Consider the following 22,906-nt stretch of genomic DNA (forward strand, 5'->3'; position numbering starts at 1 on the left):
AGTGAAAACATGTCAACTATACAATTCTGTGAGGTCACATCTGTCACGCCCTGGTCGAAGTATTTTGTGTTTATCTTCATTTATTTGGTCAGGCCAGGGTGTGACATGGGTTTTTGTATGTGGTGTGTATGTATTGGGATTTTAGCTTAGTGTGGTGTTCTAGTTAAGTCTATGGCTGTCTGAAGTGGTTCTCAATCAGAGGCAGGTGTTTATCGTTGTCTCTGATTGGGAACCATATTTAGGCAGCCATATTCTTTGTGTGTTTCGTGGGTGATTGTCCTTAGTGTCCTTGTTCCTGTCTCTGTGTTAGTTTACATTAGTATAGGCTGTTTCGGTTTTCGTTACGTTCTTTGTTTTGTATTGTTTATAATTGATTCGTGTTTTACGTTTTGTTCATTAAACATGGATCGCAATCTACACGCTGCATTTTGGTCCGACTCTCCTTCACCACATGAGAACCGTTACAGAATCACCCACCACACCCGGACCAAGCAGCGTGGTAACAGGCAGGAGCCGCAGGAGAAGCAACAAAGGCAGCAACAGCGGCGCAATGAGGAATGGACATGGGACGATATATTGGATGGCAAGGGTTGCTACACATGGGAGAAGATCCTGGCGGGAAGGGATCGCCTTCCATGGGAACAGGTGGAGGCAGCGAGGAGAGCAGAGGCAGCCGGAGAGAGGAGCTGGCGATATGAGGGAACACGGTTGGCAAGGAAGCCCAGGAGTCAGCCCCAAAAATGTATTGGGGGGGGCTCACAGGGAGTATGGTTACGCCAGGTAGGAGACCTGCGCAAACTCCCTGTGCTTACCGGGGGGCTAGAGAGACCGGGCAGGCACCGTGTTATGCAGTGGTGCGCACGGTGTCCCCAGTGCGGGCGCATAGCCCGGTGCGGTATATTCCAGCTCCTCGTATCGGCCGGGCTAGTGTGGGCATCGAGCCAGGTAAGGTTGGGAAGGCTCGGTGCTCAAGAGCTCCAGTGCGCCTGCACGGTCCGGTCTATCCAGTACCACCTTCACACACCAGCCCTCCGGTGGCAGCTCCCCGCACCAGGCTTCCTGTGCGTGTTTTCGGTCCAGTCCCACCAGTGCCAGCACCACGCATCAGGCCTACAGTGCGCCTCGCCTCTCCAGCGCTGCCGGAGTCTCCCGCCTGTTCAGCGCTGCCAGAGCCTTCCTCCTCTACAGCGCTGCTGGAGTCTCCTGCCTGTTCAGCGCAGCCAGTGCTGCCAGCCTGTTCAGCGCAGCCAGTGCTGCCAGCCTGCATGGAGCAGCCAGAGCTGCCAGTCTACATGGAGCTGCCAGTCTGCATGAAGCAGCCAGAGCTGCCAGTCTGCATGGCACAGCCAGAGCTGCCAGTCTGCATGGAGCAGCCAGAACTGCCAGTCTGCATGGAGCAGCCAGAGCTGCCAGTCTGCATGAAGCAGCCAGAGCTGCCAGTCTGCATGAAGCAGCCAGCGCTGCCAGTCTGCATGGAGCAGCCAGAGCTGCCAGTCTGTGAGAAGCCGCCAGAGCTGTCAGCCTACATGGAGCAGCCAGAGCCGCCAGTCAGCATGGAGCAGCCAGATCCGTCAGTCTGCCAGGATCCGCCAGTCAGCCAGACTCTTCCAGATCTGCCAGTCAGCCAGACTCTTCCAGATCCGCCAGTCAGCCAGACTCTTCCAGATCTGCCAGTCAGCCAGACTCTTCCAGATCTGCCAGTCAACCAGACTCTTCCAGATCCGCCAGTCAACCAGACTCTTCCAGATCTGCCAGTCAACCAGACTCTTCCAGATCCGCCAGTCAACCAGACTCTTCCAGATCCGACAGTCAACCAGACTCTTCCAGATCCGCAAGTCAGCCGGGATCTGCCAGAACTGCCAGTCGGCCAGGATCCGCCAGTCGGCCAGGATCCGCCAGTCAGCCAGGATCTGCCAGATCCGCCAGTCAGCCAGGATCCGCCAGTCAGCCAGGATCTGCCAGTCAGACAGGATCCGCCAGTCAGCCAGGATCTGCCAGTCAGCCAGGATCTGCCGAAACCACCAGCCAGCCAGGATCTGGTAGATCCATCAACCTGCCTGAGCTTCCTCTCACTCCTGAGCTTCCTTTCACTCCTGAGCTTCCTTTCACTCTTGAGCTTCCTTTCACTCCTGAGCTTCCTTTCACTCCCGAGCTTCCTTTCACTCCAGAGCTTCCTTTCACTCCCGAGCTTCCTCTCAGTCCCGAGCTTCCCCTCAGTCCCGAGCTTCCCCTCAGTCCCGAGCTTCCCCGGAGTCCCGAGCTTCCCCTCAGTCCCGAGCTGCCTCAGTCCCGAGCTGTTCTCAGTCCAGTGGGGTTCTGGGTGAGGACTACTAGGCCATGGTCGGCGGCGAGGGTGGACTATCCAAGGACGCGAGGAGGAGGGACTAAGACAGTGTTTAAGTGGAGTCCACGTCCCGCGCCAGAGCCGCCACCATGGACAGACGCCCACCCGGACCCTCCCTATTGTTTTGAGGTGCGTTCGGGAGTCCGCACCTTAGGGGGGGGGGGTTCTGTCACGCCCTGGTCGAAGTATTTTGTGTTTATCTTCATTTATTTGGTCAGGCCAGGGTGTGACATGGGTTTTTGTATGTGGTGTGTATGTATTGGGATTTTAGCTTGTGGGGTGGTCTATGGCTGTCTGAAGTGTTTCTCAATCAGAGGCAGGTGTTTATTGTTGTCTCTGATTGGGAACCATATTTAGGCAGCCATATTCTTTGTGTGTTTCGTGGGTGATTGTCCTTAGTGTCCTTGTTCCTGTCTCTGTGTTAGTTTACACTAGTATAGGCTGTTTCGGTTTTCGTTACGTTCTTTGTTTTGTAGTGTTTATAATTGATTCGTGTTTTACGTTTTGTTCATTAAACATGGATCGCAATCTACATGCTGCATTTTGGTCCGACTCTCCTTCACCACATGAGAACCATTACAGCATCGTTGTTCAGTGATGACAGTTATTTGTCTAATGATCATAATGTATGTCTTAATGTATTTGATGTGTTCTGACTATTTTGGTAATATACTAATTCTATCATTTATGTATTCAAATAGCTACAGTCGTAAGAACTGAATATGTCTAATTTAGAAGTGTCAAATAGAACCATATGGCTGAACATACATTAACATTTCAGAACCATAAGCTTATCTTCTAATGCATGCCCCTAAAAATAACTCACTAGAAAACACTTCGGATGGAGCGGTGTATGAGAGTCGGGAATCAAGTTCAGGGAGTGAATACATTTAATTAATAAATGAACAAAGCAAGAAACAAACAGTGCACCGACATGAACCGGGAACAGAAACAATGACGACTGGGGAAGGAACCAAAGGGAGTGACATAAAGAGCAGGTAGTCAAGGAGGTGATGGAGTCCAGGTGAGTGTCATTATGCGCCTAACGCTAAAGAGCAGCCTGGTGACCTAGAGGCCGGCGAGGGAGCACGTGACAGTACCCCCTCCTCGATGTGCGGCCCCAGCCGCAGGATGTCGACCAAGATAACAATCCCGGGGATCAGGAGCGGACTGGTCACCTCTGCCAAGGCGCGGGAACCTATCAGTCCGGCTGAGGCGTGGGAGCATGACGACCTAGAGTGTCGGAGAGAGAGCATACGTGACAGTACCTCCTCCCCGGTGCGTTCGGCTCCAGCCGCAGGACGCCAACCACAGGGACAATCCCGGGGATCCAGAGCGGACAGGTTGCCTCCGCTGAGGAGCAGAAACCTGACAAACCGGCTGAGGAGTGAACCTGATGAGCCGGCTGAGATCTCCCCGGTTGCCTCGGCCGAGGCACTGGAACCTGTTCACCCCGCTTCGGCATGGGAGCCTATCAAACCTGCTGAGGCATGGAAGCCTAAAAACCGGCTGAGGCATGGAAGCCTACAAACCGGCTGAGGCATGGAAGCCTACAAACCGGCTGAGGCATGGAAGCCTACAAACCGGCTGAGGCATGGAAGCCTACAAACCGTCTGAGGCATGGAAGCCTACAAACCCGCTGAGGCATGGGAGCCTATCAAACCCGCTGAGGCATGGGAGCCTACAAACTGGCTGAGGCATGGGAGCCTATCAAACCCGCTGAGGCATGGAAGCCTACAAACTGGCTGAGGCATGGAAGTCTACAAACCCACTGAGGCATGGAAGTCTACAAACCCACTGAGGCATGGAAGCCTACAAACTGGCTGAGGCATTGAAGCCTACAAACCGGCTGAGGCATGGAAGCCTACAAACTGGCTGAGGCATGGAAGCCTACAACCGGCTGAGGCATGGAAGCCTACAAACTGGCTGAGGCAGGGGAGCCTATCAAACCCGCTGAGGCATGGAAGCCTACAAACTGGCCGAGGCATGGATGCCTACAAACTGGCTGAGGCATGGATGCCTACAAACCGGCTGAGGCATGGAAGCCTACAAACTGGCTGAGGCATGGAAGCCTACAAACCGGCTAAGGCCTCACAGGTAGCTCCGGCTCCAACACCAGGACTCGACATCACCACCAACACAAAAATAAAAACAAAAAAACACTCCCTGATGCTTCCCCTTGACGAGTCGTCCTTCTGTAACGATGTACGCTGAGTAGGGAAGCATGTTCAGGGAGTGAATTTTTTAATGAATCAATTTAAAAAACAAGAAACACAAACAGCGCACCGACACGAAACAGGAACAATGAAGACTCGGGAAGAGACCAAAGGGAGTGACTTATATAGAGCAGGTAATCAAGGAGGTGATGGAGTCCAGGTGAGTGTCATTATGGGCCTAATGCTGGTGACTGGTGTGCGCCCTAACGAGCAGCCTGGTGACCTAGAGGCCGGAGAGGGAGCTCAAGTGACATCTGAGATCTGGGATGTAAAAACTGATGCTCAATATCTCAGAACTTTGCTTAGTACAGATAGAGCCTTATACTCCCAATGTCACAAAATCGTTGTCTATTTAGACATCCCTTTCTTTATTTCGTCTACAACATTTTGATTAAGTAATAATTGATTTTAACAACAAATTCCAAATCCAAGCTTCATTTTTATTTATTCAATTTCAAGCAATTTTGACATACCAAAATACCAGTAAACCTATGCTAGTAATTGTTGCTTGATGCCCCATTGCTGGTGAGCTGCATATTTTTATGTCAATCCTCTCTCCCTACAAGTTGATGTGTGCACTGCACCCAATTATATAGCTGTACAGCAGATGATATAGCTGTACAGCAGATGATATAGCTGTACAACAGATGATATAGCTGTACAGCAGATGATATAGCTGTACAACAGATGATATAGCTGAACAGCAGATGATATAGCTACACAGCAGATGATATAGCTGTACTACAGATGATATAGCTGTACCGCAGATGATATAGCTGTACTACAGATGATATAGCTGTACCGCAGATGATATAGCTGTACTACAGATGATATAGCTGTACAGCAGATGATATAGCTAGCTGTACTACAGATGATATAGCTGTACAGCAGATGATATAGCTGTACAACAGATGATATAGCTGTACAGCAGATGATATAGCTAGCTGTACTACAGATGATATAGCTGTACCACAGATGATATAGCTGTACTACAGATGATATAGCTGTACTACAGATGATATAGCTGTACCACAGATGATATAGCTGTACAGCAGATGCTATAGCTAGCTGTACTACAGATGATATAGCTGTACAACAGATGATATAGCTAGCTGTACTACAGATGATATAGCTGTACTACAGATGATATACGTAGCTGTACAACAGATGATATAGCTGTACTACAGATGATATAGCTGTACTACAGATGATATAACTGTACCACAGATGATATAGCTGTATAACAGATGATATAGCTAGCTGTACTACAGATGACATAGCTGTACTACAGATGATATATCTGTACAGCAGATTATATAGCTAGCTGTACTACAGATGATATAGCTGTACTACATATGATATATCTGTACAACAGATTATATAGCTGTACAACAGATGATATAGCTAGCTGTACTACAGATGATATAGCTGTACAGCAGATGATATAGCTGTACAGCAGATGATATAGCTAGCTGTACTACAGATGATATAGCTGTACTACAGATGATATAGCTGTACAGCAGATTATATAGCTAGCTGTACTACAGATGATATAGCTGTACTACATATGATATATCTGTACAACAGATTATATAGCTGTACAACAGATGATATAGCTAGCTGTACTACAGATGATATAGCTGTACAGCAGATGATATAGCTAGCTGTACTACAGATGATATAGCTGTACTACAGATGATATAGCTGTACAGCAGATTATATAGCTAGCTGTACTACAGATGATATAGCTGTACTACAGATGATATAGCTGTACAACAGATTATATAGCTGTACAACAGATGATATAGCTAGCTGTACTACAGATGATATAGCTGTACTACAGATGATATAGCTGTACAGCAGATTATATAGCTAGCTGTACTACAGATGATATAGCTGTACTACATATGATATATCTGTACAACAGATTATATAGCTGTACAACAGATGATATAGCTAGCTGTACTACAGATGATATAGCTGTACAGCAGATGATATAGCTGTACAGCAGATGATATAGCTAGCTGTACTACAGATGATATAGCTGTACTACAGATGATATAGCTGTACAGCAGATTATATAGCTAGCTGTACTACAGATGATATAGCTGTACTACAGATGATATAGCTGTACAACAGATTATATAGCTGTACAACAGATGATATAGCTAGCTGTACTACAGATGATATAGCTGTACAGCAGATGATATAGCTAGCTGTACTACAGATGATATAGCTGTACTACAGATGATATAGCTGTACAGCAGATTATATAGCTAGCTGTACTACAGATGATATAGCTGTACTACAGATGATATAGCTGTACAACAGATTATATAGCTGTACAACAGATGATATAGCTAGCTGTACTACAGATGATATAGCTGTACAGCAGATGATATAGCTGTACAGCAGATGATATAGCTAGCTGTACTACAGATGATATAGCTGTACTACAGATGATATAGCTGTACAGCAGGTTATATAGCTAGCTGTACTACAGATGATATAGCTGTACTACAGATGATATAGCTGTACAACAGATTATATAGCTGTACAACAGATGATATAGCTAGCTGTACTACAGATGATATAGCTGTACAGCAGATGATATAGCTGTACAGCAGATGATATAGCTAGCTGTACTACAGATGATATAGCTGTACCGCAAGCCGGCAATCCTTTCGCTAGCTCATCAAACCATTCAGTGACCAGTTCAAAGCTTGCGACCCCCAATGTACACACATGCACACGCTCACAGGTGATTCATTTTCAAAACGCAAGATACAGAAATAAACTGAGTTTTACACTTTCATTTTGAGCTGAAAGTCATTCATGTCTACAGTCAATATCAACTAGGGATATCATGTCACCTTTTAACTCCTCTGGAGTCCAGAGCAGGCAGGATCATACGGTCTACATGTCTGCAGAGAGGCTTGCAGGATTGGATGGAGAGCATGATCTGTCTGTAGCCTTTTTCTTCCTCACAAATATCGTAATTAATTTGTCAGAATATATTACATCTTCATTCCATAAGTATTGAAGGTAGTGCGATGTTACATCTATCTCTAGACATATACAGTTGAAGTCGGAAGTTTAAATAGATTTAGGTTGGAGTCATTAAAACTTGTTTTTCAACGACTCCACAAATTTCTTGTTAACAAACGATAGTTTTGGCAAGTCGGTTAGAAGATCTACCTTGTGCATGACACAGACTTTTTCCAGCAATTGTTTGCAAACAGATTATTTCACTAACAATTCACTGTATCTCAATTCCAGTGGGTCAGAAGTTTACATACATTAAGTTGACTGTGCCTTTAAACAGCTTGTAAAATTTCAGAAAATAATTTCTTGGCTTTAGAAACTTCTGATAGGCTAATTGACATAATTTGAGTCAATTGGAGATGTACCTGTGGATGTATTTCAAGGCCTACCTTCAAACTCAGAGCCTCTTTTCTTGACATCATGGGAATATCAAAAGAAATCAGCCAAGACCTCAGAAGAAAAATGTAGACCTACACAAGTCTGGTTCATCCTTGGGAGCAATTTCCAAACGCCTGACGGTACCACGTTCATCTGTACGCAAGTATAAACACCATGGTGTCATGTTCTGACCTTTATTTCCTTTGTTTTGTCTTTATTTAGCATGGTCAGGGCGTGAGTTGGGGTGGGCAGTCTATGTGTGTTTTTCTATGTTGGGGTTTTGAGTTCAGCCTAGTATGGATCTCAATCAGAGGCAGGTTTCGTTAGTTGTCTCTGATTGAGAATCATACTTAGGTAGCCTGGGTTTCATTTTTGAGTTGTGGGTGTTTGTTTTCCGTGTGAGTGTTTGTTGCCACACGGTACTGTTTCGGTTTCGTTCGTTTCACGTTTATTGTTTTGTAGTGTTCAGTTTATGTCTTTAAAAAAACGTTATGGACACTTACCACGCTGCGCATTGGTCCTCCGATCCTTCTCGCTTCTCCTCAGAGGAGGAGGAATAATGCCGTTACAGAGACACCCACCAACAAAGGACCAAGCAGCGGGGTAAAGGACAGCAGCAGCAGCGGGAAAGAACACAGGACTCCTGGACATGGGAGGAGATTCTGGACGGCAAAGGACCCTGGGCACAGCCAGGGGAATATCGTCGCCCCAAAGCAGACCTGGAGGCAGCACGGCGCCGCGGCTGGAAGCCCGAGAGGCAGCCCCAAAAATGTCTTGGGGTGTACATTATCGGCCGGGCTAGAGTGGGCATCGAGCCAGGTGCCATGAAGCCGGCCCTGCGCATCTGGTCTCCAGTGCGTCTCCTCGGGCCGGTGTACATGGCACCAGCCTTACACATGGTGTCCCCGGTTCACCAGCACAGCCCAGTGCAGGCTATTCCACCTCGCCGCACTGGCCTGGCTACGGGGAGTATTCAACCAGGTAAGGTTGGGCAGGCGATGCCAGAATCGCCCTTCACTCCGGAGCTGCCGGAGTCTCCCGCCTGTCCGGCGCTGCCGGAATCTCCCATCCATTCGGGACCCATTTCTAGGGTCCCCAGTCCGGCGAGGGTCGCCGTGTTTAAGAGGCCAAGGATGCGGACAATGAAGCAGAGAAAAACTGTGGTTAAGTGGGGTCCACGTCCCACGTCAGAGCCGCCACCGCGGACAGACGCCCACCCGGACCCTCCCCTATAGGTTCAGGTTTTGCGGGCGGAGTCCGCACCTTTGGGGGGGGGGTACTGTCACGCTTCTCTTTATTTAGTATGGTCAGGGCGTGAGTTGGGGTGGGCAGTCTATGTGTGTTTTTCAGAAGAGGGGGAGGAATGCCGTTACACATGGGACCATGCAGCTGTCATACCGCTCAGGAAGGAGACGCGTTCTGTCTCCTAGAGATTAACCTACTTTGGTGCAAAAAGTGCAAACCAATCCCAGAACACCAGCAAAGGACCTTGTGAAGATGATGGAGGAAACAGGTACAAAAGTATCTGTATCCACAGTAAAACGAGTCCTATATTGACATAACCCAGCAAGGAAGAAGTCACTCCTCTAAAACCGCCATAAAAACGCCAGACTACTGTTTGCAACTGCACAAGGGGACAAAGATAGTACTTTTTGGAGAAAGGTCCTCTGGTCTGATGAAACAAAAATAGAACTGTTTGGCCTTAATGACCATCGTTATGTTTGGAGGAAAAAGGGGGAGGCTTGCAAGCTGAAGAACACCATCCCAACCGTAAAGCGCGGGGGTGGCAGCATCATATTTTGAGGGTGCTTTGCTACAAAAGGGACTGGTGCACTTCACAAAATAGATGGCATCATGCGGTAGGAAAATTATGTGGATATATTGCAGCAACATCTCAAGACATCAGTCAGGAAGTTATAGCTTGGTTGCAAATGGGTCTTCCAAATTACAATGACCCCAAGCATACTTCCAAAGTTGTGGCAAAATGGCTTAAGGACAACAAAGTGAAGGTACCAAATACCAATTGAGTGTATGTAAACCGACTGGGAATGTGATGAAAGAAATAAAAACTTAAATAAATCATTCTCTCTGACATTTCACATCTTAAAATAAAGTGGTGATCCTAACTGACCTAAGACAGGGAATTTTTACTAGGATTAAATAGGAATTGTGAAAAACTAAGTTTAAATGTATTTGGATAAGGTGTATGTAAACTTCCGACTTCAACTGTATAATCCACCTAAACTTGGCCTATCTGAAATATGAAAATTATCAATTAAATGATCGGCCTTTTGTTCTGGCGAAGATGAGCCTGTACCCTGATGAAGATAGCTTGTCTGTCGAAACGTTGGACATAAAAATAAAATAATAATTTTAGCATCTGACCTTCTAGGGTGTGCGGCTCTCCTTCATTTTTCAAAGATGAACCTGTAGCAGATTGATCAATGTAGGTAGACTACTCTGTTTTTGCCAGGCAAACCGGAGAAAATTAAGTTATTTCTTTCTGGTCACAGTTTCACACTCACGACCCCCCAAAGCCTTCTCAGTGTGCTACTATAGCTCACACAACCTGTGTTGATTGACGGTTTGCTGGTCCAATCAGAGGGACGAGTGTGCATTTCACTAGCAAATCTTTTTTGTTGTTGTTTGCAAGTGTGATACTGAATGAGTGACACAAAACTAGTGACCAACTGTTACAAAACCTGGCCAGATAAGTCATCAGTCTCAAGTCTAAGTCAAGTCCCAAGTCTTGAGGCTCCAAGTCGAAGTCAAGTCTCAAGTTGTTTTATTTTCTATGAAGTTGACTCTCAAGTCATCAAATCTGTGACTTAAACCTGACTCGAATTCATGTCATGTGACTCGAGTCCACACCTCTGGTTTTGTGTGTGTCTGTATGGGTGTATCAGGTCCCCATATCTCTCTGTGTGTGTGTGTCATTACCTTGAAGGATTGAACAAAGGTCCAGAGCAGGATGCGGATGGTCTCTCCCTGCCGGAGCAGTTTGATGAGCCTGGCAGCCCTGAACAGTCTCAGGAAACTCAAGTTGATGAAGTTATTCTACAACCCCACAATATGACCAGACACAAGAGTGTGTGAGAGAGAGAAATATAGATAGAAAGAGAGACATGGGAGGGGTGAGGGAAAAGAAGGAAGGAGAGATGGGAAAAGGGTGTAGAGAGGGATGGAAAGATAGAGGCAGGGACAAATAGAGGGAGAGAAGTGTGGAGAAAAGGAGGTAGAGAGGAGAAGCTTATCACTTGCCATGCAATGTTAGATAACTATTTCCTGTCCTAAAACAAAACAAACCATAAAAGCAGGGGAAAAGTTCAAAAACAAACTGAGGAGGATTCAAAATCAACAGAAAAGCAACCAAACAGAACTGGAATCAAATGCAAACCAAACCAAAAAAATCAAGGCTTGTTGCAGGCTCGGGCATATCCAAGGAGTTAGAAGAAGGGAATCAATACAGGGGAAAGGAAAATCATATATTCAAAACCTAACCATTGTCACCCTATTGGGGCAGTAAGTAGTAGCAGTAGGTAGAAAGTAGTAGTAGTAGTACTAGTTTGTAGTAGCAGTAGTAGTTGGTTGTAGTGGTAGGAGTAGTAGTAGCTTGAAGTAGTAGTAATAGTTGGTAGTACTGGTAGTAGTGGTAGTTTGTACTAATAGCAGTAGTAGTAGTTGGTAGTAGTGGTAGTAGTAGTAGTAGTAGTAGTAGTAGTAGTTGGTAGTAGTGGTAGTAGTAGTCAAAGTAGTTTGTAGTAGTAGCTGGTAGTAGTGGTAGTAGTAATAGTAGTAGTAGTAGTAGGTCCCCACAATGCTCAGATATAATGGCGCAGGAGGGGATGGCTCCTAACCAACTGTGCTATTTTGTTTGTTTTTTCGCATTGTTTGTAACTCATTTTGTACATAATTTGCTGCTACCGTCTCTTATGACCGAAAAGAGCTTCTGGACAGAACAGCGATTACTCACCTCGAACTGGAGAAATATTTTTTTCTGCTTTGTCAAGACAAGGCCCAAATCCCTGTAATCAGTGTGAAGAAAAGACGGAGAAAAAGGGGGAGGAGGGCAGGGTGCCTTTTAAGAATTTGCCGAAGAGTAGGTAAACCACCGCTACCCTCTATATTATTGGCCAGCGTGCAATCATTGCAAAACAAAACGGGACAATCTCCGATTAAGACTATCCTACCAACGGCACATTAAAACTGTAATATCTTATGTTTCACCAAGGCATGGCTGAATGACAAAACGTATAATATAGAGCTGGATGGCTTCTCTATGCATCGGCAGGACAGAGCAGCTACAACTGGTAAGACGAGGGGCGGAGGTGTGTGTCTATTTGTCAATAACTGCTGGTGCGCAATGTCTAATACTAAAGAAGTCTCGAGGTATTGCTCGCCTGGGATAGAATACCTCATGATAAGCTGTAGACCACACTATCTACCAAGAGAGTTCTCATCTATATTATTCGTAGCCGTCTATTTACCATCACAAACCGATGCTGGCACTAAAACCGCACTCAACGAGTGGCCATAAGCAAACAAGAAAATGCTCATCCAGAAGCAGCGCTCCTAGTGGCCTGGGACTTTAATTGCAGGCGCATTTAAATCTGGTTTACATCATTTCTACCAGCATGTTAAAAGTACAACCAGAGGGGAAAAAAACTCTAGACCATTTTTACTCCACACACAGAGATGCAAACAAAGCTCTCCCTCACCCTCCATTTGGCAAATCTGACCACAATTCTATCCTCCTGATTCTCGCTTACAAGCAAAAACAAAATCAGGAAGTACCAGTCACTCGCTCAATACGGAAGAGGTCAGATGACGTGGATGATATGCTACAGGACTGTTTTGCGAGCACAGACTGGAATATGTTCCGGGATTCTTCCAATGGCATTGAGGAGTATACCACCTTAGTCTCCGGCTTCATCAATAAGTGCATCGACGACGACATTCCCACAGTGACCATACGTGCATTTCCCAACCAGAAGCCAAGGATTACAGGCAACATCCACACTGAGATAAAGACTAGAGCTGCCGCTTTCAAGGAGCGGGACACTTATCCAGACGCTTATAAGAAATCCCGTGATGCCCTCAGATGAACCATCAAACAGGCAAAGTGTCAATACATGACCAAAATTGAATCCTACTACACCGGCTCTGATGCTCATCGGACGTGACAGGGCTTGAAAAATATTACAGACTACAAAGGGAAACCCAGCCGCTAGCTGCCCAGTTACGTGGGCCTACCAGACGAGATAAATTCCTTTTATGCTCGCTTCGAGTTAAGCAACACTGAAGCATGACTGAGAGCACCAGCTGTTCCAGACGACTGTGGGATCTCCGTAGCTGATGTGAGTAAGACCTTTAAACAGGGCAACATTCACAATTACCTCGACTAACCTGTAACCCCGCACATTGACTTGGTACAGCCTCGTTATTGTTATGTAATTTTAGTAAATATTTTCTTAACTCTATTTGAACTGCATTGTTGGTTAAGGGCTTGAAAGTAAGCATTTCACGGTATTCAGTGCATGTTTTTAATTTTAATTGTATTTATTTAACCTTTATTTAACTAGGCAAGTCAGTTAAGAACAAATTCTTATTTACAATGACGGCCTACCCGGGAACCGTGGGTTAACTGAAACCTTTCGGTAACTGGCCCAACGCTCTAACCACTAGGCTACTTGCCGCCTCCCACTTGAGGCTACCTGCCGCATGTGATAAATTAAATTAGATTTGAGTAGTAGTAGTAGTAGCAGTAGTATGAGTAGTAATAGTAGTAGTACTAGCAGTAGTAGTAGTAGTAGTAGTAAATAGTAATAGTAGTAGTAATAGTAGCAGCAGTAGCAGTAGTAGTTAGTAGTAGAAGTAGTAGTAGTTAGTAGTAGTAGTAGTTAGTAGTAGTACGTAGTAGTAGTAGTAGTAGTAGTAGTGGGTGCAGGGAACCGTTTTTCTTGTAAATACAACCAAATGCACTGATCCTCAAGGCAAATGCACCACCGCACAATATGGAGCTAGCTAGATCACAGCAAGTTAACCACGTGTCAACGCAACGCAGCAAAGCTGACAGCTCTCCTCCACAAGGGATTGGTTCGTTTTAGTCCTGTGACACTATAAAGTCAGGTTCGATTCCATTTCAGTTCACTCAATTCAGGGGATAAAATTAGATAACATTTAATTCATAAAATAAAAAATTGTCCACTGTTGCTTTAAGAGGACTCCTGAATTTCAAGTCACCTCCTGAAATAACAGAATTTACATGGAATTGAACTCAACCTTTCTTGCGTCACAGTCAGAGAAAGGGAAGGGGGAGTGGGGTTCTGAGTTGAAGGACAAACTGCAAATACTGTATATTGATGATATTTAGAAATATAATATATAACTCCATATTCATAGGGCGAATCATATGACTGCGTCTTGCTCAAATTATTACACACTTAATGGTGAAATCATTTGTAAAAACCACTACAGAAATAAAACTGTACTTGATCAATGTAAACTATGTGTGTGATGCTCACTGTCCTATTTGATTACTGTAAACTATGTTTGTGATGCTCACGGTCCTATGATGTGCATGGTCCTTCAACCCTCGACCAAGGGAAGGGTTCTGGGTTAGAGAGGGCTTGGCAGTAGGCACATTCAGCTCCCATCAAGAGCATGTTCACTATGGCATTGCAACACAAGCCTATGTGGGTGTATTTATTAGGCTATGTACTGTTGTGTGTGTGTCTATGTGTGTGTAGGTCAGTGTCCATGTATGTCTGGGTGTGTTTAACTTATGTGTCTATGAGTAGTATACGTGTGTGCCATCCCTGCCAGAGACATGCAGTGGGGCAGCATGCACCGTAGCCCGGTCCGCCATGGGTGAAGCTTTAGACCCAGTCACTCTGTGTACTACTGTCACACCTTACTCCCCTGGCTCTCACAGACACTAGTGTGTGTGTGTGTGTGTGTGTGTGTGTGTGTGTGTGTGTGTGTGTGTGTGTGTGTGTGTGTGTGTGTGTGTGTGTGTGTGTGTGTGTGTGTGTGTGTGTGTGTGTGTGTGTGTGTGTGTGTGTGACTGCTTTTAAGGAATGTAAGCAGTGGTGCATGTCTAGTGATTGTGAGAGTATCGTCCAGGCTGTGTCCTAATAGGCTTGACCAGCTTCCGTTCCTTTCCTACATTACCACAGATCTGATAGAATACTTTTACAACACATTTGTTCTTCCTTCTCTCCTTGAAATAATCACTGATCGAACATGATCAGATTAGCGAGAGCAGGAGTTCCACCACATAGCTACATAAAGGTAACTGCCAAAATAGAGGAAACACCAACGTAAAGCGTTGTAGTAGGGTGTTGGGCCACCAGGAGCTGCCAGAACAGCTTCAATGTGCCTTGGCATAGATTCTACAAGTGTCTGGAACTATATTGGAGGGATGTAATGCCATTCTTCCATGAGACAATTCCATTACTCCTGTCTCAGGCGTCGCTCCATTTTCATGCTAAACAAACCATTCAGTGACCACTCGTGCCCTGTGGATGGGGTTATTGTCATCCTGGAAGAGGTCACTGCCATCAAGACAGAAAGGTTGAAGGGAGCATTCAGAAAGGCTGTGTATTTATTGCCGTTTACCTGGCCCTCTAAAGGGCTGAGTGGACCATGCCAGGAAAAGGCACCCCACACCATAACAGAGCTGCCAGAAGCCTCATTTACTCAAGTGTTTCCTTTATTTTGGATCAGATCAGTCAGATCAGAGCTGCGATCACTTCAAGGAAGGGAGGAAGGAAGGATGCATTTGAACAGTATTAAATCAGAACCTGAAGGGTATTAGGACAATGACTACTGGCCAATTCCAAATTGACCTGAAGCCCCTCTAGGTCTATCACGTGTAGATGTGAAAGCATTGGATTGGTATCAGTAACCTGACAACGAACCCGTCCAGATAGACTAGGTGGAATATTAGCTAAATCCTATCTGATCCTTTTAGATCTATACAAGGGGTAGTCCATTTGGGATTGGTCGAATGTCTCTGTCCGGTGACTGGGAGCAGGAGGTCAGTCGAGTCATCTTGTCAAACCTGGGTCAGAGATCAAAGGTCAGGGGTCACTGCCAGGGTGAGGAGTCGAGCAACATGCATCACCACAGCCACACCAGGAAATGGATGCAGTAATTAAAGTATCTCCAAAAAAGTACAAACCATCTACATGTGGATGTTGCAGATGACATGGTTTATAGCGGCATTTTTGGAGGTTGATTTAACAAAGAGTGCGATTGGCCAGGCCATGTTTCATGGATGGATACATAGTGCATTTTGATTGGATGAATTCGTCAGAAGGGAGAGGGACGAAGTAGTTGCCATTAAGTAGCGTAGAGTTAAAGAAAGCATGTAAAAAAAGATAAAACAGGAAATTAATTTTCATTATGTACACTCATTATTTAGTTCAGTTCAGTCATAACACTGCCTCCATACATACAACAGTTCAGTCATAACACTGCCTCCATACATACAACAGTTCAGTCATAACACTGCCTCCATACATACAACAGTTCAGTCATAACACTGCCTCCATACATACAACAGCAGGGATATCAACGACTAGGAAACAGATGAAGTTCAAAAATATATTATGAGATTACTCCTAACATGAGATTACTCCTAACATGAGATTACTTTTAACATGAGATTACTCCTAACATGAGATTACTTTTAACATGAGATTACTTTTAACATCCACACACTAACAGGCTTCCATTGGAATGCGAGAAAAATTAACATGATTGTCAAGTCGTGTGTTTGAATCAGCGCAATGGCAACTACAGCTTTAATTTGAGCTGACCCAAATTAACGGCTGCTTTGATGGACTACCACTGGACTGATCCAAGAACAGGGCTTGCTTTTTCATGTTCAAAGGTCCCTCTCAATCAAATGGTGTCTCGGACTGGTCTGAGGTCAGTTTAGAGAAGAGGAACCAATTCCAACTGATTCTTATGCCATTAACATCCACTGCCAGTAACACCTGGTAGGACGGTTTATAGAGCATAGTTGGGGACAGGAGTTTTTCCTCACCATAAGAACTGACAGGAAAAACGAGGGTCGAGTTCAAGTCATGTAGTCAGGAAAAACTCTTGCCACTACTAAGATATTATGTAATCATAATATACATGATATGACATTATGTCAAAATACTATACCCATTGAAATAAAATCTTATTTCATTTCTATGATTATGCCTGTGGTCACCAACCTTTGTCATGCAGAGCTACATGATGTTCAAGCTTTTGTTCCAGCCCAGCAGTAACACACCTGATTCAACCAATCAATGTCCCGATGAGGAGTTAAAGGTTTAATCAGATCTGTTGGTGCTGGGCTGGTTATAAACGCATATAGCTCTCCAGGACCTGGGTTGATAGAGTTTAGGGGTTTTTAATGGAAACAAATGTATAGCTGTCAGGACTGTCTCAGAGACACACAACATTCAAAAACAATATTCATATTTCATAATATGCTTTATAAATGCATTACAACACACACACACTCGCATGCATGCACAAGTGTACGCACACACACCACATTACCTGCCTGAATACCTGAATAACTAGTGTGTCTACCTCATTGGCTATCTCATTTTTCACTATCCAACTGGTTGCTAAGTGGTTGCCTGGCTAGAGGAACAGTCTGATTGGCCAGATTGTTTTGAGGCTGGTTATTTGATTGGCTGTCAGGTTGCCTAGCAGATCAGTAGAGTAGTCTACGTGTACGTGCATGAGTGAGTGTGTGTGTGTGTGTGTGTGTGTGTGTGTGTGTGTGTGTGTGTGTGTGTGTGTGTGTGTGTGTGTGTGTGTGTGTGTATGTGTGTGTGTGTGTGTGTGTGTGTGTGTGTGTGTGTGTGTGTGTGTGTGTGTGTGTGTGTGTGTGTGTGTGTGTGTGTGTGTGTGTGTGTGTGTGTGTGTTAGTCTCCTGAGTATTGTCAGTGGTGGCTGGGCTACCATGATCCAGGTCTCTGTGCTCTGCTCTCCACCAACTGGGACAATTATGTAAGGCTTTCAAAATATGTTCATGCTTCACTGAGCAATGCAAGATCCTGTACACTACAGTCTCTGCCTTTCTCTCTGCTTCTCTATGTGCCCCTGCTCTCTTTCTATCTGCCCCCCCTCTTTCTCTCTTTCTATCTGCCCCCCCTCTCTCTTTCTACCTTTCCACCCCCTCTCTCTACCTCTTTACCTCTCTACCTCTCTCTCTCTCTCTCTCTCTCTCTCTCTCTCTCTCTCTCTCTCTCTCTCTCTCTCTCTCTCTCTCTCTCTCTCTCTCTCTCTCCATCCCTCTCTACTTGTCTCACTCTCTTTACCTCCCCCTTACACTCTCTCTCTCTCTGCCTCTGTCACTCTCCCACTCATACCACTGAACTTGCTGACACACCATTTCCCTTTCCCACTGTTAATTCCCCCTGCCTCCTCACTTACCCCGAGCTCAGTCACTAAAATATCTGTAATGCTGCCCAGGACTGTCACACAGTCAAAAATGTTCCAGGCATCTTTGAAGTAATTCTGTGGGCAGAAGAGAAAGAGGGAGGGGGAAGGGAGTGAGGGAAACAAAGAAAGAGTAGGAAGAAAGGAAAGAGATGAGGAGAAAAAGGACAAAAAAGTTGTCAGTGTCAGACGGCAACAGGACATAGATTAGACGAGATAAAATGAACGGCAGTTATGCCATATTGAAGTCATTCCAGCAGCATATATGACTAGAGTCCTAAAATCCCTGACTCTCCTTTTTATTAGTCTCTCTCTCTCTCTCTCTCTCGCTCTCGCTCTCTCTCTCTCTCTCTCTCTCTCTCTCTCTCTCTCTCTCTCTCTGCATGTTGGGAGTGTTTGGTGCATGCTGGGAATTGTATGAGTGAGTGCGAGTGTTGTCTGGAGTTTCCTTTTCTTGGTGGTTTGCCTTTTTCTACGCATGATTAATGTTATTATTGTTTTTATTTTTGTGGTAGTATTAAGTATATTGTATTTGTCAGAAATGCCCTGGTTTTGGAGGGGATGGTGACCCACATGGGGACGTCGCCCCTGTCACTTCGGCATGACTTTAGGTGTGTTACTGAAGATCCTGTCACTGTGGAGGAGTTTCTGGCCGCCGTAGGAGAGAAGGTAGGATACGAGAATGTTGCTTATGCGATGAATAAAGCGGTGGTGGTATTTCTTAAAGAAGAGTGTCTTGTTGATCGTATGGTTGAGCATGGTGTACTTCTTAAAGAAGAGTGTCTTGTTGATCGTATGGTTGAGCATGGTGTCTTGTTGATCGTATGGTTGAGCATGGTGTACTTCTTAAAGAAGAGTGTCTTGTTGATCGTACGGTTGAGCATGGCGTACTTCTTAAAGAAGAGTGTCTTGTTGATCGTATGGTTGAGCATGGCATACTTCTTAAAGAAGAGTGTCTTGTTGATCATATGGTTGAGCATGGTGTCTTGTTGATCATATGGTTGAGCATGGTGTACTTCTTAAAGAAGAGTGTCTTGTTGATCGTATGGTTGAGCATGGCATACTTCTTAAAGAAGAGTGTCTTGTTGATCGTATGGTTGAGCATGGCGTACTTCTTAAAGAAGAGTGTCTTGTTGATCGTATGGTTGAGCATGGCGTACTTCTTAAAGAAGAGTGTCTTGTTGATCGTATGGTTGAGCATGGCGTATTTCTTAAAGAAGAGTGTCTTGTTGATCGTATGGTTGAGCATGGCGTATTTCTTAAAGAAGAGTGTCTTGTTGATCGTATGGTTGAGCATGGTGTCTTGTTGATCGTATGGTTGAGCATGGCGTACTTCTTAAAGAAGAGTGTCTTGTTGATCGTATGGTTGAGCATGGCGTACTTCTTAAAGAAGAGTGTCTTGTTGATCGTATGGTTGAGCATGGCGTACTTCTTAAAGAAGAGTGTCTTGTTGATCGTATGGTTGAGCATGGCGTACTTCTTAAAGAAGAGTGTCTTGTTGATCGTATGGTTGAGCATGGTGTCTTGTTGATTTCTTAAAGAAGAGTGTCTTGTTGATCGTATGGTTGAGCATGGTGTCTTGTTGATCGTATGGTTGAGCATGGCGTACTTCTTAAAGAAGAGTGTCTTGTTGATCGTATGGTTGAGCATGGCGTACATTTTAAAGAAGAGTGTCTTGTTGATCGTATGGTTGAGCATGGTGTACTTCTTAAAGAAGAGTGTCTTGTTGATCGTATGGTTGAGCATGGCGTACATTTTAAAGAAGAGTGTCTTGTTGATCGTATGGTTGAGCATGGTGTACTTCTTAAAGAAGAGTGTCTTGTTGATCGTATGGTTGAGCATGGCGTACTTCTTAAAGAAGAGTGTCTTGTTGATCGTATGGTTGAGCATGGCGTACTTCTTAAAGAAGAGTGTCTTGTTGATCGTATGGTTGAGCATGGTGTACTTCTTAAAGAAGAGTGTCTTGTTGATCGTATGGTTGAGCATGGTGTCTTGTTGATCGTATTGTTAAGCATGGTGTACTTCTTAAAGAAGAGTGTCTTTCTTGTTGATCGTATGGTTGAGCATGGCGTACTTCTTAAAGAAGAGCGTCTTGTTGATCGTATGGTTGAGCATGGTGTCTTGTTGATCGTATGGTTGAGCATGGCGTACTTCTTAAAGAAGAGTGTATTGTTGATCGTATGGTTGAGCATGGCGTACTTCTTAAAGAAGAGTGTCTTGTTGATCGTATGGTTGAGCATGGTGTCTTGTTGATCGTATGGTTGAGCATGGTGTACTTCTTAAAGAAGAGTGTCTTGTTGATCGTATGGTTGAGCATGGTGTCTTGTTGATCGTATTGTTGAGCATGGTGTACTTCTTAAAGAAGAGTGTCTTTCTTGTTGATCGTATGGTTGAGCATGGTGTACTTCTTAAAGAAGAGCGTCTTGTTGATCGTATGGTTGAGCATGGTGTACTTCTTAAAGAAGAGCGTCTTGTTGATCGTACGGTTGAGCATGGTGTACTTCTTAAAGAAGAGTGTCTTGTTGATCGTATGGTTGAGCATTGTGTACTTCTTAAAGAAGAGTGTCTTGTTGATCGTATGGTTGAGCATGGTGTACTTCTTAAAGAAGAGCGTCTTGTTGATCGTATGGTTGAGCATGGAGTACTTCTTAAAGAAGAGTGTCTTGTTGATCGTATGGTTGAGCATGGCGTACTTCTTAAAGAAGAGTGTCTTGTTGATCGTATGGTTGAGCATGGCGTACTTCTTAAAGAAGAGTGTCTTGTAGATCGTATGGTTGAGCATGGCGTACTTCTTAAAGAAGAGTGTCTTGTTGATCGTATGGTTGAGCATGGCGTACTTCTTAAAGCTATGTTTATTCAAGTTACGCAGCTTTTTTCTCCATCAACAAGGGTAACGATTTCGAATGTACCATTGTTTATTCCCAATGAGCTATTGAAGTGTGAGTTATTGCTGTTTGGGACGTTTGCAAGATCAATTGAGATTGTCCCATTGGGTTGCAAATACCTGGCTTTGAAACAGGTTATGTCTTTTCAAACACCCGGCTTTGAAACAGGTTATGTCTTTTCAAACACCCGGCTTTGAAACAGGTTATGTCTTTTCAAATACCTGGCTTTGAAACAGGTTATGTTGTTTCAAACACCCAGCTCTGAAACAGGTTATGTCGTTTCAAACACCCGGCTTTGAAACTGGTTATGTCATTTCGGCGACAGGTGTTTCTGTTTTTAGACTCAACAGAGTCTGAAACTCTGGCACATCTGTTCTTACAGTGTCCCAGGTTGGTCGGGATGACTGACCTGATCACTAGCTGGTTCTCTGATCTGGGAGAGGTTTTCTCTTCCCAACAGTTTATATTTTGGGCCAAAGTACAGGTTTAGTCGAAGGGGTGTAGTTCTCTTGCTTAATTTTGTGTCAGGGGCAGCTACATTAGCAATATGGAAGACACGAAATAACAGTATTTGGGGACAGGGGTCTGCGGGTGTGGTGTGAATGCTGGAGGGGATGTTGGCAGCGAGACTGAGGGTTGAGTTTGCCTATTACAAAATTGTTAACAACATTGATCTGTTTATGAATATATGGGGTATTCAGAGGCTGTTGTGTAGAGTTAGTGTGGAGGAAGATTTGGTGTTGTGTTTTTAATTGATGTGTAACCACGGTTTTGTGAGTGTTTATTGTGTTGAGGGTTCCCAGACCCAATAAAGGTTATTTAAATCTAAAAACATTCTCTCTCTCTCCCTCTTTCTCTCTCTCTCTCCCCCCTCTCTCTCTTTCTTTCTCTCTTTATCTCTCTCTCTCCTCTAATTATTCCCCCTCTTCTCCATATATATTCCCACCACTCTTCCTCAAACCTTTTCTCTGTGCCTTTCTCCTCTCCTTCACTCTCCTCTCACCCATCCCTCCCCCTATAGCCATTTGTCTATCTCAATACCCAGGTGACTGCTACAGTACACATAGGTTATTAACTGGGAAAAACAATAATAATCTCTATACATTTATACACATACTACCAGTAGATAGTAGATAGAGAGACAGATAGACGGATCATTAGATTCAATGTAGTTAGTTACATGTAGTTAGCTAGCCGATTAGTTACATTCTCAGATCGCTATAGGACTATACTTTGAGGGCAAGCTTTGGCATGTTAGATTGATAGATTGCTTAGTTAGTTAGTTATATGTAGTTAGTTAGTTAGTTACATCTAAAATTAATTCCTATCATCATTGGAAGACGTGTGTGACACACTTACCAGCACTCCAAAGGCGATGATCTTGAGCACACACTCCATGGAGAACAGCGAGGTGAACACGATGTTCAGGTTGGCCAGCACAGCCTCGTAGGCCGGAGAGGCTCCGTCATACTACACACACAGACACACACACACACACACACACACACACACACACACACACACACACACACACACACACACACACACACACACACACACACACACACACACACACACACACA

At 44.7% G+C, this 22,906-nt stretch overlaps 1 protein-coding gene across 1 annotated transcript in view; it reads right to left on the reverse strand.

Annotated features, from left to right (window-relative positions):
- Positions 1-22,906, reverse strand: part of LOC124015263 (voltage-dependent P/Q-type calcium channel subunit alpha-1A-like) — a 215,792-nt gene that overhangs the window by 44,546 nt on the left and 148,340 nt on the right. The window contains exons 32-34 of the mRNA XM_046330377.1: positions 22,683-22,793; positions 18,433-18,516; positions 10,924-11,040 (exon numbers count right to left, since the gene is read on the reverse strand). Of these exons, the coding sequence (XP_046186333.1) occupies positions 10,924-11,040; positions 18,433-18,516; positions 22,683-22,793 (312 nt within the window). The remainder of the gene's footprint in view (positions 1-10,923; positions 11,041-18,432; positions 18,517-22,682; positions 22,794-22,906) is intronic.

The sequence above is a fragment of the Oncorhynchus gorbuscha genome, linkage group LG26 (genome assembly GCF_021184085.1).
Source record: "Oncorhynchus gorbuscha isolate QuinsamMale2020 ecotype Even-year linkage group LG26, OgorEven_v1.0, whole genome shotgun sequence".
NCBI classification, from domain to species: Eukaryota; Metazoa; Chordata; class Actinopteri; order Salmoniformes; family Salmonidae; genus Oncorhynchus; species Oncorhynchus gorbuscha.